A 21,292-nucleotide genomic window follows, 5' to 3' on the forward strand; every position below is an offset into this window, starting at 1 on the left:
TGGGAGTGGATCAAGGTAGCATCTTTTATTCCCAGTTTACTAATGTTAATTTTATCAAGTACTTTTTAGCATCTATTTAGATAAATCTTATAGTTTTCCTCATTTGACCTAATATGCTAAATTATATTAATAGAATTCCTAAATATTCATTCATTCTTGGAATAAGTCCTTTATAGTTATAAGCAAGACAGTTCACTCTGCAGAACCCAGGAACAACTCAGGAACTGGAATTACCAAGTACCCCAGAAAGCAGAGGAAAGAACTTGAAATATCCTTTGTCTTCCTTTAGGATTAGATTTTAATTTGGAACTAAATATGTTGTTTGCTAGTAAATACTTGTTCCGTGAACCAATTATTTTTAATGCTGCCAACACACTTAAATTGATACCTTGTAACTTAATGAATTAAATTACAATTAATACGTATGCAGTAAAGTCTTAAAATAACTTTAGGAGTGTAAGTCATCACAGAACCACCTTCTTGGAAGATATTTTAAAAGAAATCATGTAAACATGCTGAAATATTTTTAAGAATGAAAATTTTGAAAATCTTAACTAGTGTAATTTGGATTAATTGTACACTGTGGCAGTGACAAGCCACTATTGATAGGCTTAATATTACTTGTGTTGTCATCTGTTGTGATCCGAGAATTTGGGAGAATTGAAAGCAGTTTTGATCTCTACCTTATTAATTTCTTCAAATGTTTTAGTTTTTTTAATTATGCCTTTAGCTTTTCTAATATGACTTTTAGAAGTCTTCAAGTATTTTGTAGTCTGATTTTTTTTTTTTAAAAGACAAGTGGAAAGTAAATGTTCTTATTATTCTCCCCTCCAAAATTCAAGGGAGTGAGGAATAAAGAGATTTTGCATTTGTAGGATTTAAAAAGTGATTTTAAATGTTTGGTTGTTTCTGTTTATTTTCTAAAAGAGGAAGAGAGAGGGAAAATGGAAGATGAGACTTGGTTGTAAGAGGGAAAACTAAAGTAGGCAAAAGATCAGGGTAGGAAAAAAGAAGATAAACCAGGAGAAGGCACTTACCAGAAATAATAGCTCTGAGCTTTACTTTTTTTTTTTTTTCAGTTGTTTATTTGCACTCCAAAACTCAATCTCTACAGGTATTAAGTAGGTTTAAATGTAGTTTCAGCTTTGAAAAGTCAAAGTAAGAGTCAACTAAGATAGCCACAGAGTAGTTAATATAAGATTAAGTTTCAGCCACTGGTAGCAAGGTGGGGTTTTTTTTTTTGTCACTTGAGAGCTTTATTGAGATATAACTGATATACAAAAGACAGACATTGTTAATGTGTACAATTTGATGAGTTTGGACACATGCATACACCTGTGAAACCCATCACTATAACCATCTCTAAACCTATCTGTCACCTCCGAGAGTTTCCTCATGCCTCTTTGCATTTTTTTGTTGTTGTTTATTTGTTTTGTGGTAAGAACATTTAAGCATGAGGTATGCCCTCCTACCAAAAATTTAAATACACAATGGAATATTGTTAACAGTAGGCATTATGTCATATAGCAGACCTCTATAACTTTTTTAGCTCACTAAACCGAAACTTTGTACTCTTTAAAGAACTCTCAATACTCCTTCTCCCTTAGGCCCTGGAAACCACCATTCTGCTTTGTGCTACTGTGAATTTGATTATTTTGGATACCTCAAATAAGTGGAATCGTGTAATATTTGTCTTTCTGTTACTGGCTTATTTCACTTAGGATTTCCTTTTTTTCAGGCTGAATAATATTCCATTGTATGTATATATCACTTTTTCTTTAACCATTTGTCTGTTGTTGGACATTTGGATTGATTCCATCATCTTGGCTATTGTGTATAGTGCTGCCATGAACATGGTAGTGCAGACACCTCTTCCAGATCCTGATTTCAGCTCTTTTGGATTTATACCCAGAAGTGGAATTGCTTGATAATACAATAGTGAGAAGTTTTGATGACATAAGCATTTACATCTTTATGTAGGGATAGCTCAGTTTCCAGTAGCTTTCACTCAAACAGCAAACATTTGGGTGGAACTTAATGGGTGAGAGTTGGAGCTTTTTTTTCTTCTTCTCTTTTTTGTGGTGGTGTTAGTCATAAGGGAAGAATATTCTTGTGTTACCAGCTAATTATTTCACTCTTTTGTCTCGTTTTCCTTATCTGTCTTCTAGACAGATTTTGAAAAAGAGATTGGATGGTGGAAGAAAGGTTTTAAATTGTTTTCTGGCATCCGTCAGGTGGACTTGGGTAGGGCATATCTTTTGGCTGTTCTTATAAACACTTGTTAGAAGATGGCTGATGAGGCTAGTAGTTAGATACCTCCAGTCATGTCCTATGTTATATTCTGAAGCCTGACTCTAAACAGTCATATTAAATATGTACCTTTGGATATGAGGATAAATGAACACAAACTTACCCTCTGGGAATAGTCCAGAGTACATACTATAAACAGTTAGTAATACCATCTTTACAGAAAAGGGACACCCCATTGCCCAAATTGGAAACCATAGAAAATGCTTCAGCTAATCAAACATGCCTCAATCAATTTTCTGGTCACCTAACCAATCAACTTGTTGGCTTTATTCTCTCCAAAATAGCCATCACTAATCAGAATTTCAGCTTCTCACGTATGAGCTAACATGACTCGGTGATGTCTGCTGGCTTTTCCCTCAGGCTTATGGCCCCATTCATCTGGATCTGTGAAATGATCTTGTTTGTATTACAGAGTTCTCATTTGGAAGACAGTGAATCAGCAGTGTTACTTTCCTGTGAATGTGAAGAATCAGATATCTTTAGTGGTTCCAATGTACGTAGGTATATGTTTTTATACAGCCTTTGGTAATTCCAAGTGAAAGCTTTTTGGGTAAACTTGGCTTTCAAATGCAACTGAGATACAGTACCTATTGTTTCATCTGTTTGGCCTCACTCAGCAAAATACATAGTCTGTGAAAGCAAATAAGGGACTTGGAATGAGCATATATATATAAATATAAGCATTATATTTATAAATATAAATATGAGTATATTTGTATGCATAATAATCTCCATTCAAGGTGTATTTACCAAAGTAGAAAAATGTTGTAACCTGAAACTTTGAGTGAGTTCTCCCTCAGTAAAGATGATTGTTTTAATGGGCTTTTTACATTAAAAAAAATTTTTTTAATGTTTATTTTATTTTTGAGAGAGCACAAGCAGGGGTGAGGCAGAGAGAGGGGGACAGAAAATCCAAAGTGGGCTCTACGCTGACAGCATTGAGCCCAATGTGGAGCTTGAACTCATGAACCATAAGATCATGACATGAGCTGAAGTCAGACGCTCAGCCGAGTAAGCCACCCACGCGCCCCCTTACATTTTTTAATGGTCAGTAGTTTCCTTTTCCCTGTGGCAACTGCTTGGTATTGGTGCTCCACTGGACCTTTATGCCCCATAGACGTAGACCTAACACATCCTGGCTGTTGAGAATGTTAAGCCAAATAATGTTTTAATTACTGGATCATGCTGTCTAACTAAATACATTTCATGAGGTGTTATAAATTTATTTATCTCACTGGACCCCCAAAATAGTTGCTTAATTACCACAAATTGCCCAGGCTGAATCAGGCTGAAGTTAGTTAGAGAAGGACTTAAATTGACTTTTAAAAAATTTAAATATCTCTTGTAACAGGATAACTGCCTTTGCTAGCCATGGCTAATGCTAGGTTCTACAAACCTTGATGATAAAATCTGGATCCTGTCTATTTTAGGATGTTTATTGTATATAGTAGGCACTCTATAAATGTTAAAGTTTCACCAGTTGAAATTCTCGAAGTAAGTAGGGCCTCTTAAGTATATCACCATAGTACAGCCTAGCCTGCTCTTAAACTGTCTTCTTTACTTCACCTTCACTTCACAGAGAAGGTGATCGCTATTTCAGGACTTCATCCAACTGTTATATTGACTGACCCAGTTGCACTTCCTTCAGTGTTGATGATGAGTCTGAAATGGCATTAAGTTAGTTATTGTGACTCACTAATAGCTGGAGCTGTGCTCATTCCCTAGTACTTGAAAACATTGATGAATTCACATGAACACTCATTTATTATCAACATTTTGCAGATGACAAACTGAGGGTAGAAAGGTTGTATTCTTTGCCCAGTGTTGTGTGATAAGCAGGGGCAGCGCTGATGTCAGATCTCAGCACCCATCAGTGCTGTCATCAGTGATCTCATTATCAGCAGGCAGCAGCATCATTGGTGGAATATGTACCAAGGCTGTTTATATAGTTTCCTCAAGATTTACTTTGCTCAGTCTGCAGTGGCATCTTCTGGATTAGACTGCCTTATTTTTTGGCTGACTTTGTCTTAAAGAGACCAATGCATGGCAATCTATATGAAGAAAATTTTTATGAAGTTGTGTACGTGTGGGGAAAAGATGACTCTAGTTTTAATGGTTCTCTGAGAAACAATTAATTGGGTATGTATATTTGCAGATTATTCTGGATCGCTTTATTTTATTGCCAGATTTCATTCATTTAAGTCAGGTTTGTTATCTTTTCCTCTTTATAAGGCAAAAGTGGTTACATGTATTTGGCTGGCTCTTAAAAAGTATTGAATTATCCTCCTATTTGGTTGCTTAGGAAGTATTTCCTATATGTTTTCCCCCTGTCCTCAGCTCCCATTCCCACCCTCATGTCAAAGGAGGTTGAAGATCTCCTTCCCAGTTTGATGCCTTAAACTTGAAAACAAAATTGTTTGGAGAACAAACTGAAATCTCCACTTTGAATTTTCTTCAAAGGAAATTGCATGGGATCTTGATAACTATTTGAAATAGAAGTTAACTATTGTATAGAAGAGTAGCACATAAAGTCAATCACTGAAGAACTTTCTCTTCAATCTCGGGATAACAGAATTATGAACTTTTGTTATCTATATTCATTCATGCATGCATGCATGCATGCATTCATTCATCTCCAAGCACCAATTGACTATGTTGTACTAATCACTGGGCCCAGGGCCATGGAAGTTAGGCATAAAATATAGAATCTACCCTAAGAGCAAACTTTCAGCTATAAGATGAATAAGTTCTGAAGATCTAATGTAAAACATGGTGACTATAGTTGATAACATTGCATTTGATAATTTGACATGGCTAAAAAAGCAGAACTTAAATGTTCTCACAGAGAAGATAAATATCTGAAGATGGGGGGGGTGGATCTTTTCACAATGTATATGTATATCAAAGCACCATGATGTATACCTTAGAATCTTACAGTTTTATTTGTCAATTTTACCTTAATAAAACTGAATTTAAAAAAATCTACCCTAGGAGAATGTATAACTAGGCTTCAACAGCTTAGTTTATGGGTTTTTATGGAAAGCCATGAAAAGGAGAGGAGAAAATCATTCATATGCAGTACATGGGGAGAAGAAAAGAAATATGTGGATGAGTGGAAAGAAACTTGGCTGGAGGCAAAGAGGGGATGGCTGCCTTAGATCTCTTGGGGCTTTCTTAGAAGAGAAGGGAGGAGTGTAGAAAAGCTTCTCCCTCTTCTCTGGTCCTATTCAGCCTCTGGGGAAGCAGATAAAGGGTAGAAGCAGCTTCTTGTTCCCTTTGCTGTGTACAGGGTTGTTGGAGGTCTCCATAATGGGAAGAGGGACTGCCTGCCCCCAGAGCAGGCTTGACAGTGTGACTGGAAAAGGTAGCAGAGGAGAAGATACTGGCCTTAGCTGCAGGAGTTTCACTTTGGCTTCAGATAGGAAAGAATGTAGGCAGTGACTAAAGCAGGTTGGGGTATTGTTAGCCACAGTAGCCACTGAGATTCCTGAGAGTCCTCTCTATTCCTCATCCCCATACCTTGCTTTCCTGCCTTAAAGGAGAAAAAGCTCTGTGTAAGCTGGAATTCCAATTACCATGTTTGTTGGGGTTCAGCTAGAACCAAGCAGATTCATTACTATTGCAGGGTTATATCTTCCCCAGCCTGGAGGTCAGGAAAATGCTTGTTATGTTAGTTTTTTTTCCTCAGGATACAATTTCTTTCTTTCTCTCCTTCCCCTGGTCTTCTGACCCCACTCCCACTCTACCAAACAGGAGGAGGGACACATATGGGTGGTCATACTATTTTTATGGTCTGTTTCATTCCTATGCTTGGATATTATATCTTTGTAGGGAATGCATTTCCTTCCCTACAATCAAAACAGCATTTTGTTTGATTAGCCCAGTGAAAGGAAGAAGTGTTAGCCTTCTGTTATTAAAGAGAGAAAAAAAGAAAATGTTACCCTTGAATCAAATGTGGAAAAGGCAGACAAAAAGGGAAATCTAAAATGTAAGAATTATTTGGTGTAGCATACTTTACATTTTTAAACTGTAGATTTGCATTCTTTTCTAGGGCAGGCCAGGTGTCTCAGAATATAGCAGTATCCTTCTAGATGGCAACTTCTATGGAGGTTTTCATGTGTAGTCATTTTGTGGGAGAAATGGCTTTGGAGAGAGAGAATGTTTAACCTATGTTTAAGATAAATTTAAGAATTGTAAAAAGTTATTAGCATTAAGATAAGCAAGCCCTAATTCAAGGCCTGCTATTGAGTAGTCAGCCTATGGGTTGAGAACAGAAGGCACTTTAATCTTTAGGATTCTTCTGAAGCATCTTGTTTTTCTTGTATGTTTTAAGTTTTAGAATGTGGTATATGGGATGATCAAAACAATGAATTATTTGTCAGCTTAGAAAGCAAAACTATATTTAAGGGGGGAAAATTGGGGCACCTGGATGGCTCAGTCGGTTAAGCGCCTGACTCAGTTTTGGCTCAGGTCATGATCTCAAGGTTCGTGAGTTCAAGCCCCACATCAGGCTCTGCGCTGACAGTGTGGAGCCTGCTTGGGTTTCTCTCTCCCTCTCTCTGCCCCACCCCATTTGCGCTGTCTCTGTCTCTCTCAAAATAAATAAATAACGGTAAAAAAAATTTTTTTGAAAAGGGGGGAGAACTGCTATTGTCATTAAATCTACTTTTGTAAGACTCTAGATGTTGTGAGCAGACACACTAAACAGTAGATCGTAGATAAACTCAGAGATACAATGATAACCAAAGTAGTTGGCTGGAAGGTGGTGATGGTGTAGGCTGATAGTATGTGCACCTAGTCATTTCTGATGGTTTGTATTTACCTTTTTTTCTTTTAGCTCTCGGTATTGTATTTTTTTCCATTTTTGTAGGCTGATTTACAGAGATACCATTTCACTAGACAACATACACAAATATAAAAAGGATAAAAATAAGAAAATTTGTTGCCAAAGAGATGTGAGTTTTATTACAGCTCAAGATTCAGACAACCTGGGTCAGAGTCGCAACTCTACTTCCTGGCTCATGATGTCACTTCTCTAAGCCTCCTTTCTCCCATCTTGAAAATGGGATTAATAATAGTACCTGTCTCAGAGTGTTGTTAGAATTAAATAAGATTTATGTAAGGTAATTAGAGGGTCTGGCACATTTTCTGTGCTAAGTAGAGAACAAGGACAGATGTAGGATTCCCTGATGTCACCATGTCTTCCACAGAGTCAGGACAGTGCCACTGTTGTCTGTGGGCACAATTTAAGTTTGTAGTCCATCCAGTGCTGTGAGGGAAGAGGAAAAAGTGGACATCTTGACCATTTTTATTTTTCTTCACCACCCTTGATTTGGCTTGTGGTCCGAATAACTTGTGGCAATTTCTAAAATATATTATTTAAATTTGTAAAATGATTATTGAAGGGCCAGAAGCTTTCTTTTATTCTTCTTTATATTTGCCACAGTGCCTACCATAGTGATTTGCAAGTTGCATACATATATGGAATGCCTTGGGTAATGGAATCTCAAAATGATTCTTCAGGCACACCAGGCTTTCCCCTGTACTGGTTTTATATTGGTCTGACTTCTGGCCCTTCTTTTGACCAGAGACATATTTTGGCGACATCTGGCACAAGGATATAGAATGTAGCAGTGAAATAATTGTAGGCAGACACCAAGAGCTTGACCTGATTTATAAAATCAACCAAATAAAAGCTCCAACTAGCTGAGTTATCCTGCTTCCATAATCTGAGGCAGGGCCTGTTCGGGTGTACTTGTTCCTTATTTTGGTTTAGGAAAGCAAGAAAAGCAGAAGATGGCATGACTTGTAGGATTTTTCATTAATAAAATTATACAGGGTTTTTTTAGATTACAGTTTGGAAATGAGTTACCCTTTGGAAGGTAAGCAATCTATTTAGCAATTACTATTTGCCAGACATGCTAAGTGATTTTCATACACATTGGTGTTGAATCCAAATTTTTGAGGTTAAGGACTTTTAGTATTTCCCATTTAAAGCTAAAGAAAAAGAGGCTTGTGTGAGGTATGTACCATGCTGGTAGTGACAGCCAGGTCTGCCTGACACTTATTTGAGCTTTTCATCTTACGCTGGATTACCTTTGCCTTTGAATGGAATACTGTTATTCTAGTGCCAGGGGGTTGGGGCAAATGGAATAGTGGTTCTCAGCTCTGTTTTTGCACCAGAGTAATCTATGGAACTTCTAAAAAATAGAGACTCAAATCTTACCTTAACGACTTTCTCATTCAGTGGGTCTTGGACATCTGTATTCTTTACAAGGTACGTAGGTGGTTACTTCACACAGCCAATGTTAAGAATCATGGTTCTTAGAAATTCCGTAGGGAGGAATTATAAGATTACAGATCTGGGGGCATCTGAAGACTGAATTTGGGATATTGTAAAGACACACCATTGATAGAAGTATAGGGGAAAAAGAGGTAGCTTAATAGTAATAAAGTTTCATGTTTCAAGAGGTAGAATAGTATGTGTCATCAGAAATTGGATATATCACCAGGTTATTTTATAGCCAGATTAATTCTCCATTCTTTCTGTGAATCTCTAGAGTGCTGCCACTATTGTACTTAAGCACAGTCCTTCTCAACCTTTGCTCTCCCAGATAACGTTTTACCCAGTGGTTGTGGTGAAGTTCTAGTGAATTTGCAATTTCAGACTATTAGGCAAGAACTGCTAAGTCTGAAGAGAGCAGTGGATGGCAGTGATAAAGACAAATGTGATGGGAGAATGTAAATTTAACAGATTCTTAATCTTAATGGATCCTGTCTTCTGAGTCCCTCCTAATACCTTCTGTTTATTTTTTGTAATCTCACAGTATACTTTGGCAATAGGGAAGGGTTAGTAATTTTTCCTTTCACTTTACAATTAGGAAGCTTGAGTTACAAAGGCCAGGACTTGCTGAGAACTATAACTAAAATAATGGCTAACATTTGTTGAACACTAACCATGTTCCTGGCTCTGTAGGAATGTTTTTACATGTATTATCTCATATTGCATCTCTGATGTGGACAATGTTTTAGGGATAATAAAACTGAGCTCATTTATTCTACAGTTATTTGAGTCTCCTCTGTGGCAGGTACCATGCTAGGCAATGAGTATCCAGTGGTGAACAAACCAAACCCTTTCCCTAATGGAACTTATAGGGGAAGACACATAATAAAAAACAAATAAATATTCAATTATAAAATTTGATAGTGCAATGAAAAATACAAATGGGAAAATAATAATAAAGAATAACAAAGCAGAATAGCCAGTTAGATAAAGGGTGGTCAAGAAGGGCCTCCCTAACATGGTGATATTTTAGTTCAGAATTGTTCAGGGATTTGCTTAGTGTCACACATTTAGGAAGTGATAAAGTTCAAGTCTGATTTCCAAGGCTATGCTCACTAAGCTATACTGCCTGTCAGACATGTGCTTGGAATCTGCCAGACTCTCCTATCTGGTCTGACACGCATTCCTATCATGACACCGTACCAAATTTCCAGAAGGGCATCATAAAATTTATAAATAAGAAATTATAATAATGTTTCTTTCCAAAGAAATCTGCCTCCTAAAATACTTCTTTAAAGAGCGCCCTAGGAGGCAGCAAGGAGAAGGGATAGCAAAAAATATTGCAAGCTGTATATGGATTTCAGCAAATGATAGACATAGCTCCAGAGAAGCTGGAAACCTCTGCTATAATTGCACCAGGTACATTTGCATGAGGAAGTGCTCTCTTGGCATGCATGGGCTGGGACTGGGTGTTCCACTTTGGATCAACATCTTATTTCCTGGCCTTACTTGAACTTGAACTTGAAGGTGCTGATCCAGGAGCCAAGCAGAAGACATCTAATGGAAGAAGCTGACTGAGGAGTGTTACGTGGTGGCTAGAACCTCAGGATACTTGGAAAGAATGTTGAAGGAAGGGAAACTGCTCTTGGGAAGGGAAAGAACGAAGTCAACAGTGAAATACAGCCTTGCATTTAAATGCTGCGGTCTTCTTTTGACTTTACTGCAATGCTTAATTTGCCAAGTTACTTTCTTAGGATTTTTCAGCAGAGTCCTCTGAACTCCCCCTTTGCTCCAGAAGAATTTGTCCACTTAATCTTTTTCCTCCCAGGAAATAACAGTAGTTCTTAAGCTGTTTAGATTCTGTAGAAGTGTAATACAAGTTTTTAAACCCTGGATTATGAACCTAACTGTAGATTTGAATAGTGCTTAGTATAAATTTATGTTTGGAAAAGGTCGTGCATGATATTCATGTCTATATCTTAACTTGATGATTATACTGGTAAAGATTGTAAATCCTGGCAATCTGACAGTTCAGTCAAAAGTTGTAATTACGTTGAAACTCTATGACCCTGAAATCTAATTCTTGAAAACTTCCTCTGAAGAAATTATTTAAATAGTGTAGTACTAAAATTTTAGTGACCATTTTAATAATAGGAGAAAGGGAATGGTTAAGTAAACTGTGGTTAATATTAGACACAAAACCCAGGGACCATAAAAGAAAACATTGATAAATTCAAATACATAAAGCCAAAAATTCTACATTAGAAGATCCTATAAATAAAATCACAAGACAACACGTTGGAAAAAGATTTTCAACACATATGACAAGAGCTAATTTCTATAATATGTAATGTGTTATATAATTTTTTTAAGATCAGACACACAATAGAACATGTGCAAAAGAAATTAACAGAGTTTCACGGAAAGATATATAAATGGCTCTTCACCATATGAGAAAACATTCAGTAGTCCTCATAACCAATTATTTACCAATCAGATCAGCAAAGGTCATATAAGTATGATATTGCATTGTGTTGGCAGGGACTTAGGGGAAACAGCAATGCTGTATATTGTTGGTGGACTCTAAATTAGAATAAGAGGACATTTTGGAAATATTTATTAAAATTCTGTATGCCAATAGCATTTACTCTAGAAATTTCATTAGGAATTTATCCTCCAGAAATATTCCTATATATGTGAAATTTCATATATTGAAGGATATTCATTGCAATGTAAATGAATTTGACAAATTTGAATATAAATTTGCTATTTGTAATGACAAAAAATTTGAAATATCCTAGATGCCTATCAAGGTGTTTCCATATCAGCTAATATGGAATTGTCTTCTGTTGTTGAAATACCAAAATGCAAAGCAGTGTGTGTGTTTCATTTGTGTGAAAAACAATTAGAGGAAAAAGAATATATTTAGATCCTTAAATATGCATAGATTGTATCTGGTAATATATATAAAAATTTAAAACAGTGGGGTGCCTGTGGCTCAGTCTATTAAGGATCTGACTCAACTTCAGCTCAGGTCATGATCTCGCGTTCATGAGTTTGAGCCCCGCATTGAGAACATCGCCTTCAAGGGCGCCTGGGTGGCGTAGTCGGTTAAGCGTCCGACTTCAGCCAGGTCACGATCTCGCGGTCCGTGAGTTCGAGCCCCGCGTCGGGCTCTGGGCTGACAGCTCAGAGCCTGGAGCCTGTTTCCGATTCTGTGTCTCCCTCTCTCTCTGCCCCTCCCCTGTTCATGCTCTGTCTCTCTCTGTCCCAAAAATAAATAAACGTTGGAGAACATCGCCTTCAAGCCTGCCTGGGATTCTGTCTCCCTCTCTCTCTGCCCCTCCCCTGCTTGCTCTCTATCTCTCTCTCAAAATAAATAAAAATAACTTTAAAAATAATTTTAAAAAATGGCAATTGTGTTTAGGGAGAAGAACCTGTTGGCTCAAGGAATGGACGTGAGATGGAGACCTATTTAATGTTCATCATGTTGCTGTTTTTTTTAATTGTGTACCATGTGCAAATGATACCTACTTTTAAAAAATACTAAAATAAGGGACACCTGGGTGGCTTAGTTGGTTAAGTGTCCAACTTTGGTTCAGGTCAAGATCTCGAGGCTCATGGGTTTGAGCCCTGCATCAGACTTTATGCTGACAGCTCAGAACCTGGAGCCTGCTTTGGATTCTGTGTCTCCCTCTCTCTGCCCCTCCCCCACTTGGTGCTCTGTCTCTGTCAAAAATAAACATTTTAAAAAACGCTAAAATAATTGAAAAAGAGGAGTAGAACAGAATTTCATAGCTGCCATTCATTCATCCCACAAATATTATTTTATTTATTTTCTTAAAAAAAATTTTTTTAATGTTTATTTTTGAAAGAAAGACAGCGTGAGCAGAGAAGGGGCAGAAGAAGGAGACAGAATCTGAAGCAGGCTCCAGGCTCTGAGCTGTCAGCACAGAACCCAATGCGGGACTTGAATTCACAAACCATGAGATCATGACCTGAGCTGAAGTCAGATGCTCAACTGAGCCACCCAGGCACCCCTTACAAATATTATTTTAAAAGAAATAAGAAGACATCTCTTTTCCTTAAATACCCACAACCTAGAAAAAGAGATACCTAAATAAGATTATTAAAATATAGTATGGTAAGTACAATAATGGAGTAGATGTGTGTACTAAGTACAATGTGGCACAAGAAGAGAATAATTCATTACTTACTTGATATGTCAAGTTTACAAATGAACAAAATTTGGGGGCGCCTGGGTGGCTCAGTCAGTTAAGTGTCTGACTTCGGCTCAGGTCATGATCTTGTAGTTTGTGAGTTCAAGCCCTTGCTTTGGGCTGTGTGCTAACAGCTCAGATCCTAGGGTCAGCTCTAGATTCTCCCTCTCTCTCTCTGCCCCTCCCCACTCACACTCTGTCTCTCTCTCAAAAATACATAAATGTTAAAAAAAATTTTTTTTTAATGAACAAAATTTGGGATGCCTGGCTGGCTTAGTCAGTAGAGCATACAACTCTTGATCTCAGGGTTGTAAGTTTGAGCCCCACACTGGGTGTAGGGATAACTTAAAAATAAAAAATAAAAAAAAATCTTGGGGCTTTGGGTGGCTCAGTCAGTTAAGTATCTGATTCTTGACTTCAGCTCAGGTAGTGATCTTAGTGAGATTGAGCCCTGTGTCAGGATCCTGCTTGGGATTCTCTCTCTCCCTTTCTCTCTGCATCTCCCCCACTTGCATGCTTGCTCGCTCTCTCTCTCCCTCTCAATAAACATTTTTTAAATAAAATTTATATTAAAAGAAATAAACATGAACAAAATTTACATGTATACTCTGATTATAACTACATTAAAACTATATAAATAAATAACAAAAAGAGGAAACACAGAAGCCTTAAATATAAGAAGTTTCATTCAAATGGTGAGGATGTGAAGGGCTTTTGGAATATCAGAGTTGTCTTATTCATATTTTAAAGACAGTGCTTTTTTTTTTTTTTAATTTAGATTTTTAAAAATCAAGTTATCCAGGGGCGCCTGGGTGGCTCAGTTGGTTAAGCATCTGACTTTGGCTCAGGTCATGATCTCACAGTTCATGATTGGGCCCCACATCAAACAGTGCAGAGCCTGCTTCTGATCCTCTGTCTCCCCCTATTTCTGCCTCTCTCCCACATGTTCTGTCTCAAAAATAAATAAATAAACATTTTTTAAAAATCAAGTAATCAGGACTCAGCTAAGCCAGAGTCCCTAGAATCCCCTACTCATAGTCTTAAAGATGAGAGGGTAAGAAGTACTGTGTTTGCCCTGAGTTAATATATGGAATAAACAGTCTCTTTATCACACATAACTCTTTACTTTTACCTACACAATTTAAGCCTGAATCTCTCCAGGTTACTGTGAAGAGCCTTGGAACTAATTAGTGTACAAGTTGTATCTGTAGAAGTGCTCAGTGATCTTCATGGGAGGTGGGGTGTCTTTTCAATTTTTGGTATATAACAGTTTTTTCCCTTCTCAAAGAGCTTCTTTAACACTAGCAGACCTTTACCAGGGCCATTTTTAGATGTCTTAAAAGTGAGCTACAGGGGCGCCTGGGTGGCGCAGTCGGTTAGGCGTCCGACTTCAGCCAGGTCACGATCTCGCGGTCCGGGAGTTCGAGCCCCGCGTCAGGCTCTGGGCTGATGGCTCAGAGCCTGGAGCCTGTTTCCGATTCTGTGTCTCCCTCTCTCTCTGCCCCTCCCCCATTCATGCTCTGTCTCTCTCTGTCCCAAAAAAAATAAATAAACGTTGAAAAAAAAAAACTTCATTATAAAAAAAGTGAGCTACAGAACAGCCAGGACTATATTGAACAATTCTGACACTCAGAATTTATGGCCTTCCTGTTATGAGCTACATATAACAAGTAAACACCAATTAAAACCCACTGTGATGTTGTGTCATAATAATTTAAATTCTACCATATGAGTTAGTTCCGGGTCTTATGATCAGCTCTCTCATTAAGTTATATATATATATTTTTTTAATTTTTTTATAATGTTTATTCATTTTTGAAAGACAGAGAGAAACAGAGCACAAGCAGAGGGGAGGCAGAGAGAGAAGGAGACACAGGATCCAAAACAAACTCCAGGCTCTGAGCTGTCAGCACAGAGCCTGACGTGGGGCTTGAACCCACGAACTACGAGATCATGACCTGAGCTGAAGTCGGACACTTAACTGACTCAACCACCCAGGCGCCCCTAAGTTATATTTTAAAGCCCTACCATTTCATTTCCTTCTCCATTCATGGTTTCCACTGGTCTGGTTCTATGGCTGTATCTTGAACTATTTAAACCGGCTCAACAGGGAGCAGCACTAGGCACAATACCAAAAGTGGAGCAGAACTGGCCTTGGTACTTCCTTCATTGACTATAGTCACACTTCTTCGCCTGACCCCTGTGCCTTAAGGGCATGACCTTAGTTTCTATTTCTTGTGTATATGGTTACCTTTCACTCATTATTCTTTCAGCCAGTAAATATGCAGAGTACCTCCTATGTGCTGGACACTGTTCTGGTTGCTGGGATATAATGATGCTTATGGCAAACATGGTTCCTCCCTTTGAAACTTATATTCTAGTAGAAAAAGTGGCATTAAGCAACTAATTCTACATTGATTATTTAAATTATAATCGTGATGGATTCTGAAAAGGGGAAAGTACACCATACTATGAGATTATAGCAAGCTGAACCTGACTTCCTTAAGGGTTAGTGGTCAAAAAGAGAGCTTCCTTGGAGAACTAGTGTTTTGAGTGGTGCACTGAAAGATGAGTCAAAGTCAACTAGAAAACTGGGTGGAGAGAGTGGGGAAAGAAACACAGGTCAGGAAACCTATGGCATATTCAAGGAACCAAAAGGAGTTAGTTTCTTAAGGGTTAGTGGTCAAAAAGAGAGCTTCCTTGGAGAACTAGTGTTTTGAGTGGTACACTGAAAGATGAGTCAAAGTCAACTAGAAAACTGGGTGGAGAGAGTGGGGAACGAAATACAGGTCAGGAAATCTATGGCATATTCAAGGAACCAAAAGGAGGCCAGTGAGGTTGGAAAATAGAAAATAAGGGAGGAAATAATGCAAGATGATGCTAGTGAGGTCCGCAAAGGCCAGATGGTGAAGACTCTTGTAAACTAAATTAAGGATCTTGGTCTTTATTCCTTAAACAATAAGAAGCCATTGAAGAGCTGGGGAGTGAACCAGTTAACATTTTAAAAAGATCTACCTGGTTTTACTCTGGAGAATGTGCAGAAAAACAAAGCCCCAACTGTCTATGGCTTTTTGCTTTTTTTGTGATTTGATTTGATTAACTAATTTGTTGGAAGATGGCATGCTTAATAAGAGGGAAATTGACCAAAAAGTCAGTATGGTGTGGTGGTGAAAAGTGTATGACCCTGGATAAGTTACTTTCCATCTATAAGTCTTAATTTCCTCATCCAAAGAATGGAAATAATAAATAACATACTTGCCTTATGGGATTATTGTGAAGATTAAATGAAATAATGCCTGCAAACGCTTAGATTAAGGCCTGGTTTATTATAAGCCTATAATAAATGTTAGCCACTGTTATAATCTAACAGTCTCACAAAGGGTTCATCTGTTCCTCTGAGAACCACCCATTCTTGGTGGTCGATGGAGTAGCTTTCCATCTGGAGGTCATGTGTGGATTTGCCTAGCTACCACCACTGGACTGCAGGAATCTAGTGTCGTCAACTGATAAGGAAACATCATGTTTTTGGTTTACTTTTACAAATGTCATTTGAAGATGGCAATAGAAGCTGAGGAATGGTTGTTCCCTTGAACCCTAGCTATGGTTTTGCTTTAAAGCTGGCTTTTTACAGGGGTGACTAGGTGGTTCAGTCGGTTAAGTGACCGACTTTGGCTCAGGTCATGATCTCTCGGCTCGTGAGTTTGAGCCCTGTCAGGCTCTCTGCTGTCAGCTCAGAGCCTGGAGCCTGGTTCAGATCCTCTGTCCCCCTTTCTCTGCTCCTCCCCTGCTCACGCTCGCTCTCTCTCCATCTCTCTCAAAAATTTGAAAAATTTGAAAAAACATTAAAAAAAATTTTAAAGCTGATTTTTTAAACACCAATGTGAAGGTCTGACACAGGAAGCCCAACAGAATGTAGTTAGTTGCTTGGAAACATCTGTATTTCTTTGTTTCCCACAATACTAGGTAACTAATGTGTGTAATTATACTGCTGAGCAAAGCTTCAGGTTGATAGAGGTTAATTGTTGACAGTATTTGAAATGTTAATAATGTCTCCCCCAAAAGCTGCCTTTCCAAAATAGATTGTTCCAGCTCCACAAAAGATTAAATGCCATTGATTTCTTCATTCAGTGAGATATAATTCTAGGCCTGAAAACTGGGATCTTTCAATTTAATATTTTCTGAGAAATTAATACACAGAAAATGTGTTTTCTCTTTCACTTTAAAGTTTGCCATATCACATGCCTACAGAAATTCTCACTGCCTGACTTTTGCTATCTTTAGCCTGTTCTCTAAAATTATACATTTATCCTTTGATCCATTTTGTGGAACTGGAGAGAGTGGCTGAAGTATGTCATCTTTCATGAGGGTCCTGGGGGTTTTGGGTAGGTGGGAATCTATTCTGAAAGTTTGCAGTGGATTCAGACCCTGCCCAGAAATCCTTTGTTTTGTTTTTAAAAATTGTCTTCTAGCTTGAGAACATAAGAGGGCAAGATTTTGAAGGGAGTTTTGCTGCCAAGTGCTACAAAAGAAAAAATTTAACATTTCTCATGTAGTCAATGAGAGTTCACTGCAATCACGTTTACTTACTGAATTTGTCAGAGACTTCCTGTGGTGAAATGGTTCACAGATGGTGAATAATTCCATTTTAAAAATGAAAGTGAGCTTTGTGTCTTGTTCCTTCTCTTGTCCAACATGATGGCTCCACCTGTATAGCTGTTTTTTCTGTTGCTCTGTGCTCTAAGGGAATACCCAAAAGAATCAGCTAAATTGTTCTGGCAGTGGAAAGGGTGTTGAGTGAGAAAGAATTGGCCAAAAACAGGGCTTTACCAGCTGTTGCAAGAAGATAAACGGAGGTTTTACCATATGTAACTACCTTCTTTAAAATTATTAAGTAACGCGTTATATAGCATTACTACTAAAACCTAAAGTAGTGTGGACTTATGTTGATCTAGAAAAATGTTCATATACAGATGTTATAACCATGTTGATTTTTTTAATGTTCCCTTTCATTCTGTTTTCTTTTTCTTTTTCATTGTTTTGTGTTTGTCCTGCTCAGCTTCAAGAAGCAACACTGAGGAAACTACCAAGTCACAGTTTGTGTTACCTGGAACTTCCTGGGAGCTGGACATTTTATTTCTGTAGAAATTTGTTTACTCAAATTTTAGAAGAATAACAATGTGAGAAAACCAAGTTTATCTTATTGCTGTTGACTGTTTCTTAAAATAAGAAAAGGAACTTAATCCTTACGCTTTGTTATCAACCACTTAGTGTGTGCCACACACTGTTCTACTTGCTCTAGAGACATCTGTGAACCAAACCAAAAGCTCTGCCCTATAAAGCTTATAGTCTGATGCCTGTTACCATTTCACGTTCTGCCTCTGCCAAGAGAAGTGCTGAGTTCAAATCCTAGTATGACTGCATGTTGTCTGTGACCTTGGGAGGCTACTTCCCATCTTTGCTCCTCTTACTTGTAAGCGTAATAATCGTGTTGTCATGTTATTTATCCGGTTATCTCAAAAAACGTCCATTGCGTTGGTGTTGGTTGTGTAAGAGGAAATTTCCTTGTTAACTGCTTGGATTTATACTCAGAGGAGCCTTATACAAAATAACTTAAAGAAATTTTGTCCTCGGATTTACCTGTGTATGTTCCCTCCTATGTTTTTACAACGGATCTTGCTTAACATCAGCAACAATTTGTAATATGAAAGCCAAGACCACGAGTTTATGTTTATAGAATTAATCTCACATATGTCATCACAGTTGCAGGAAATGATGAAGGAAATGAAATAACAGAGTGCTCTAGTTAGATAGCTGCTGCTTTTTTGGTATGGTCTGCTTTCCTTTTAGTAGCTTGTCTGTTCTATTCTGTGTGATTCTGGTGGGGGCTGACAATCCCTTGGCCCTACTTTGCTACCATTAGGACAGCCATATGTCTGTAGACTCATGTCAAGCTGGCCAAAGTACCCATTTTCCCTAGATTCCATGGTTGGTTCAGAGTAGCATATGACCCAAGCTGGGCCCATCAGAGTATGTTAAGAGACAGATACAGATGCTGGTGGTAAAAAAGGTTTAGTTCTTTTTTTCTGGACTTTCTGATTAAGAGAGTGATACATGCTTGGTGTGGTTTATGGTCATCTTACTACCACATGGAGTCTGCCTAAGAATAAGAAGAAAGAGTCCAAAGGGAGAGAGGGGAAGATGGAGATCTAATAACATCATTGCATTTCTGAATCCCCCTTACATTTACCAGTTATGCGAACCACTACCTAACTACTACTTTTTTGTTTTTTGTTTTTAAGTCAGATTGCCTGTAACCAAAAGCATCTTGTATAATACAGTATCCTTATCTGTTACTGGGGTAGTCATTTGTGTTTGCTAGTATTTCCGGTTCTCCTTATTCCAGATAACGGTGGAATTATACAGCCACGGTGACGTGAAATACTTTGGCAAATGAAATTTGTGACTTTTGTCACTTCTAGGTGGAAGTCTTTAAGTCTTAAGAGCTGATGAATGATTTGTTATATTCCATTCTCCCTGCCATAGTGACCAGTCATGTCCTTGGTGAGTGAGGGTAACATGGAGTAGAATCTCCACTAATCTAAGATTGACATATAGCATAAATGAGAAACTGTTATTATTTTAAGCCACTAAGACTTTGATATGTTTTTCTAAGCTATATGTTTTTCTAGCTGATCTGATTTGATATTCATATGGAATACATTTTTCTATATTAAAATTCTCTAAATATTTCAGGTGAAGAAATATTTTGGTATATAACATCTCAAAATACCAGTGTCCTCAGAATGAGATTCTTAAAATATTTAGTATAAATAGTTATCTTAGTTCCATATTAATGTACAGACTAGAAGTAAACAGCAGTGTTTCCTTGTCTACTATACAGGAATTAAACCTGCTTTTAGGACTGTGACCCCTGACCAAATTACAGTTGCCTTGTTTCATATTATGTGGCAGGACAAAGTCTATAATGACAGGTGTTTAAAACTCAGACACTATGTAAGCATTCTGGCCTTGCCCATGACAGTTCTCTTATGTGGCCTGGACAGTGGGGTATCTCCTTAACTAGGCCTTGCTCTCTGAAAATAGAGAAACCAGACAGGTAGGAGGGAATGGTTTAAGGACAGATTGAACAAAAGCCTGATTTGCAGTCATGTAGTATCAGTCGGGAAGCCTTGGAATTAACAGAACCCTTGGCAGATAACCATCAAGGAAGCTGCTGTCGTTGCAAAGTGAGTGTGTGTGTAATATAGGCAGCAATGAGCTCTATGGGCATGAACATCCTCTTTGAGCCACGCCTCTTTGAGGCAGTGTCATTTGTTCATGCCACACAAAACATGCCCCCAGTGCTAGACTTTAAAGGCAGATGTATAAAATTTTTCACCAGAATTTTGGGGAATATTTTATTGTAAGAAAAAATCATACACACACAGACACTGACACACACCTATTCTTTTTATTTATTTATTGTAATCTTCAGTATCTGTGTTGGATTGTCCAGTTTGTGTGAAGGGCAGCATATTCTCATGGGCAGAGCACATTGGGTAATTCTACCTGTAAAATGGAAAGAAACAAATTTTCCCATTCTTCTCCTTGATTGTGCACATGGGAAAATGTGGTGCATAATGTATTTGTCAGGATTCTTGGTTTAGAGTAATAGAAAACTGGTTTAAGTAGGCAAATAAAGGCTATTTATTGTTGAAAATAAAATTATTTGTTGTTTCATTAGCAGCCAGTCTGAGGGTGCCATCCCTTTGCTAATGGTTGGCTTAACCATGTGATCCAGGTCAAAGCAGTGAGATGAGAGGGGAAGCTGGAGGAGGTAGGGTTGCAGGGAGGCTTCTGGGACAATTTTCCTTGTACTGAAGAGACACAGGAAAAGAGCTGTTTTCTTCAGCTGACTGTTGCTGGATATATATGTGATGGACCTTGAATGTGGCAGTTATCTTGGGACCATATTAGCCTGAGAGAAATGCTGCTACAATCAGGATGGCAGAGCCAAAAGATGGGAAAAACTGCATTGTTGATAAAGTTCAGCTACAGAATTAAGATGAAACTTTTCTTTATTGTTTAGGCCATTTTGGGGTGGCTTTTTTAATTACTTGAGACTGAAAAACATCCTGAGTAATAAGTAGAGATATTGTGGGCTCCTCAGAAAAGAAGTTCTTGGAGAGCTACATAGTTCCATTGGACCTAGTATATGCCTTGCACATAGTTGAAACACAGTAAATACTTTTTAGAGGAATGTGGTTGTATTTATTTGTGTTTATGAAAAAAGCACTAAAAGAATAAAAGACTTTTCTTCTAACAATTTAGTACAAAAGCCATTAGATGAGACTAAGCATGCTAGGTGTCTTCAGGCACCAAGGCCCCGTGTGAGTGGGATATTGCAACCCTGAAGTGGATTGCTGGAACCTGAATAGGGTGAGGAGGGAGTCTCTGTGGGAAGCAAGGATTGTATGTC

The 21,292-nt window shown here is 38.0% G+C and overlaps 1 protein-coding gene across 3 annotated transcripts in view; it reads left to right on the forward strand.

Moving 5' to 3' along the window:
* Positions 1–21,292, forward strand: part of SSH2 (slingshot protein phosphatase 2) — a 251,276-nt gene that overhangs the window by 53,590 nt on the left and 176,394 nt on the right. For 2 of the 3 annotated variants that reach the window (XM_086686415.1, XM_086686416.1), the window contains exon 2: positions 2,723–2,803. The exons of the other annotated variant lie outside the window; for it this stretch is intronic. In XM_086686415.1, coding sequence (XP_086542541.1) covers positions 2,723–2,803 — 81 coding nt within the window. The remainder of the gene's footprint in view (positions 1–2,722; positions 2,804–21,292) is intronic. 3 annotated transcript variants of the gene reach the window in all.

This window comes from Puma concolor, chromosome E1 (assembly GCF_028749965.1).
Source record: "Puma concolor isolate L17-30 chromosome E1, mPumCon1.1.hap2, whole genome shotgun sequence".
NCBI classification, from domain to species: domain Eukaryota; kingdom Metazoa; phylum Chordata; class Mammalia; order Carnivora; family Felidae; genus Puma; species Puma concolor.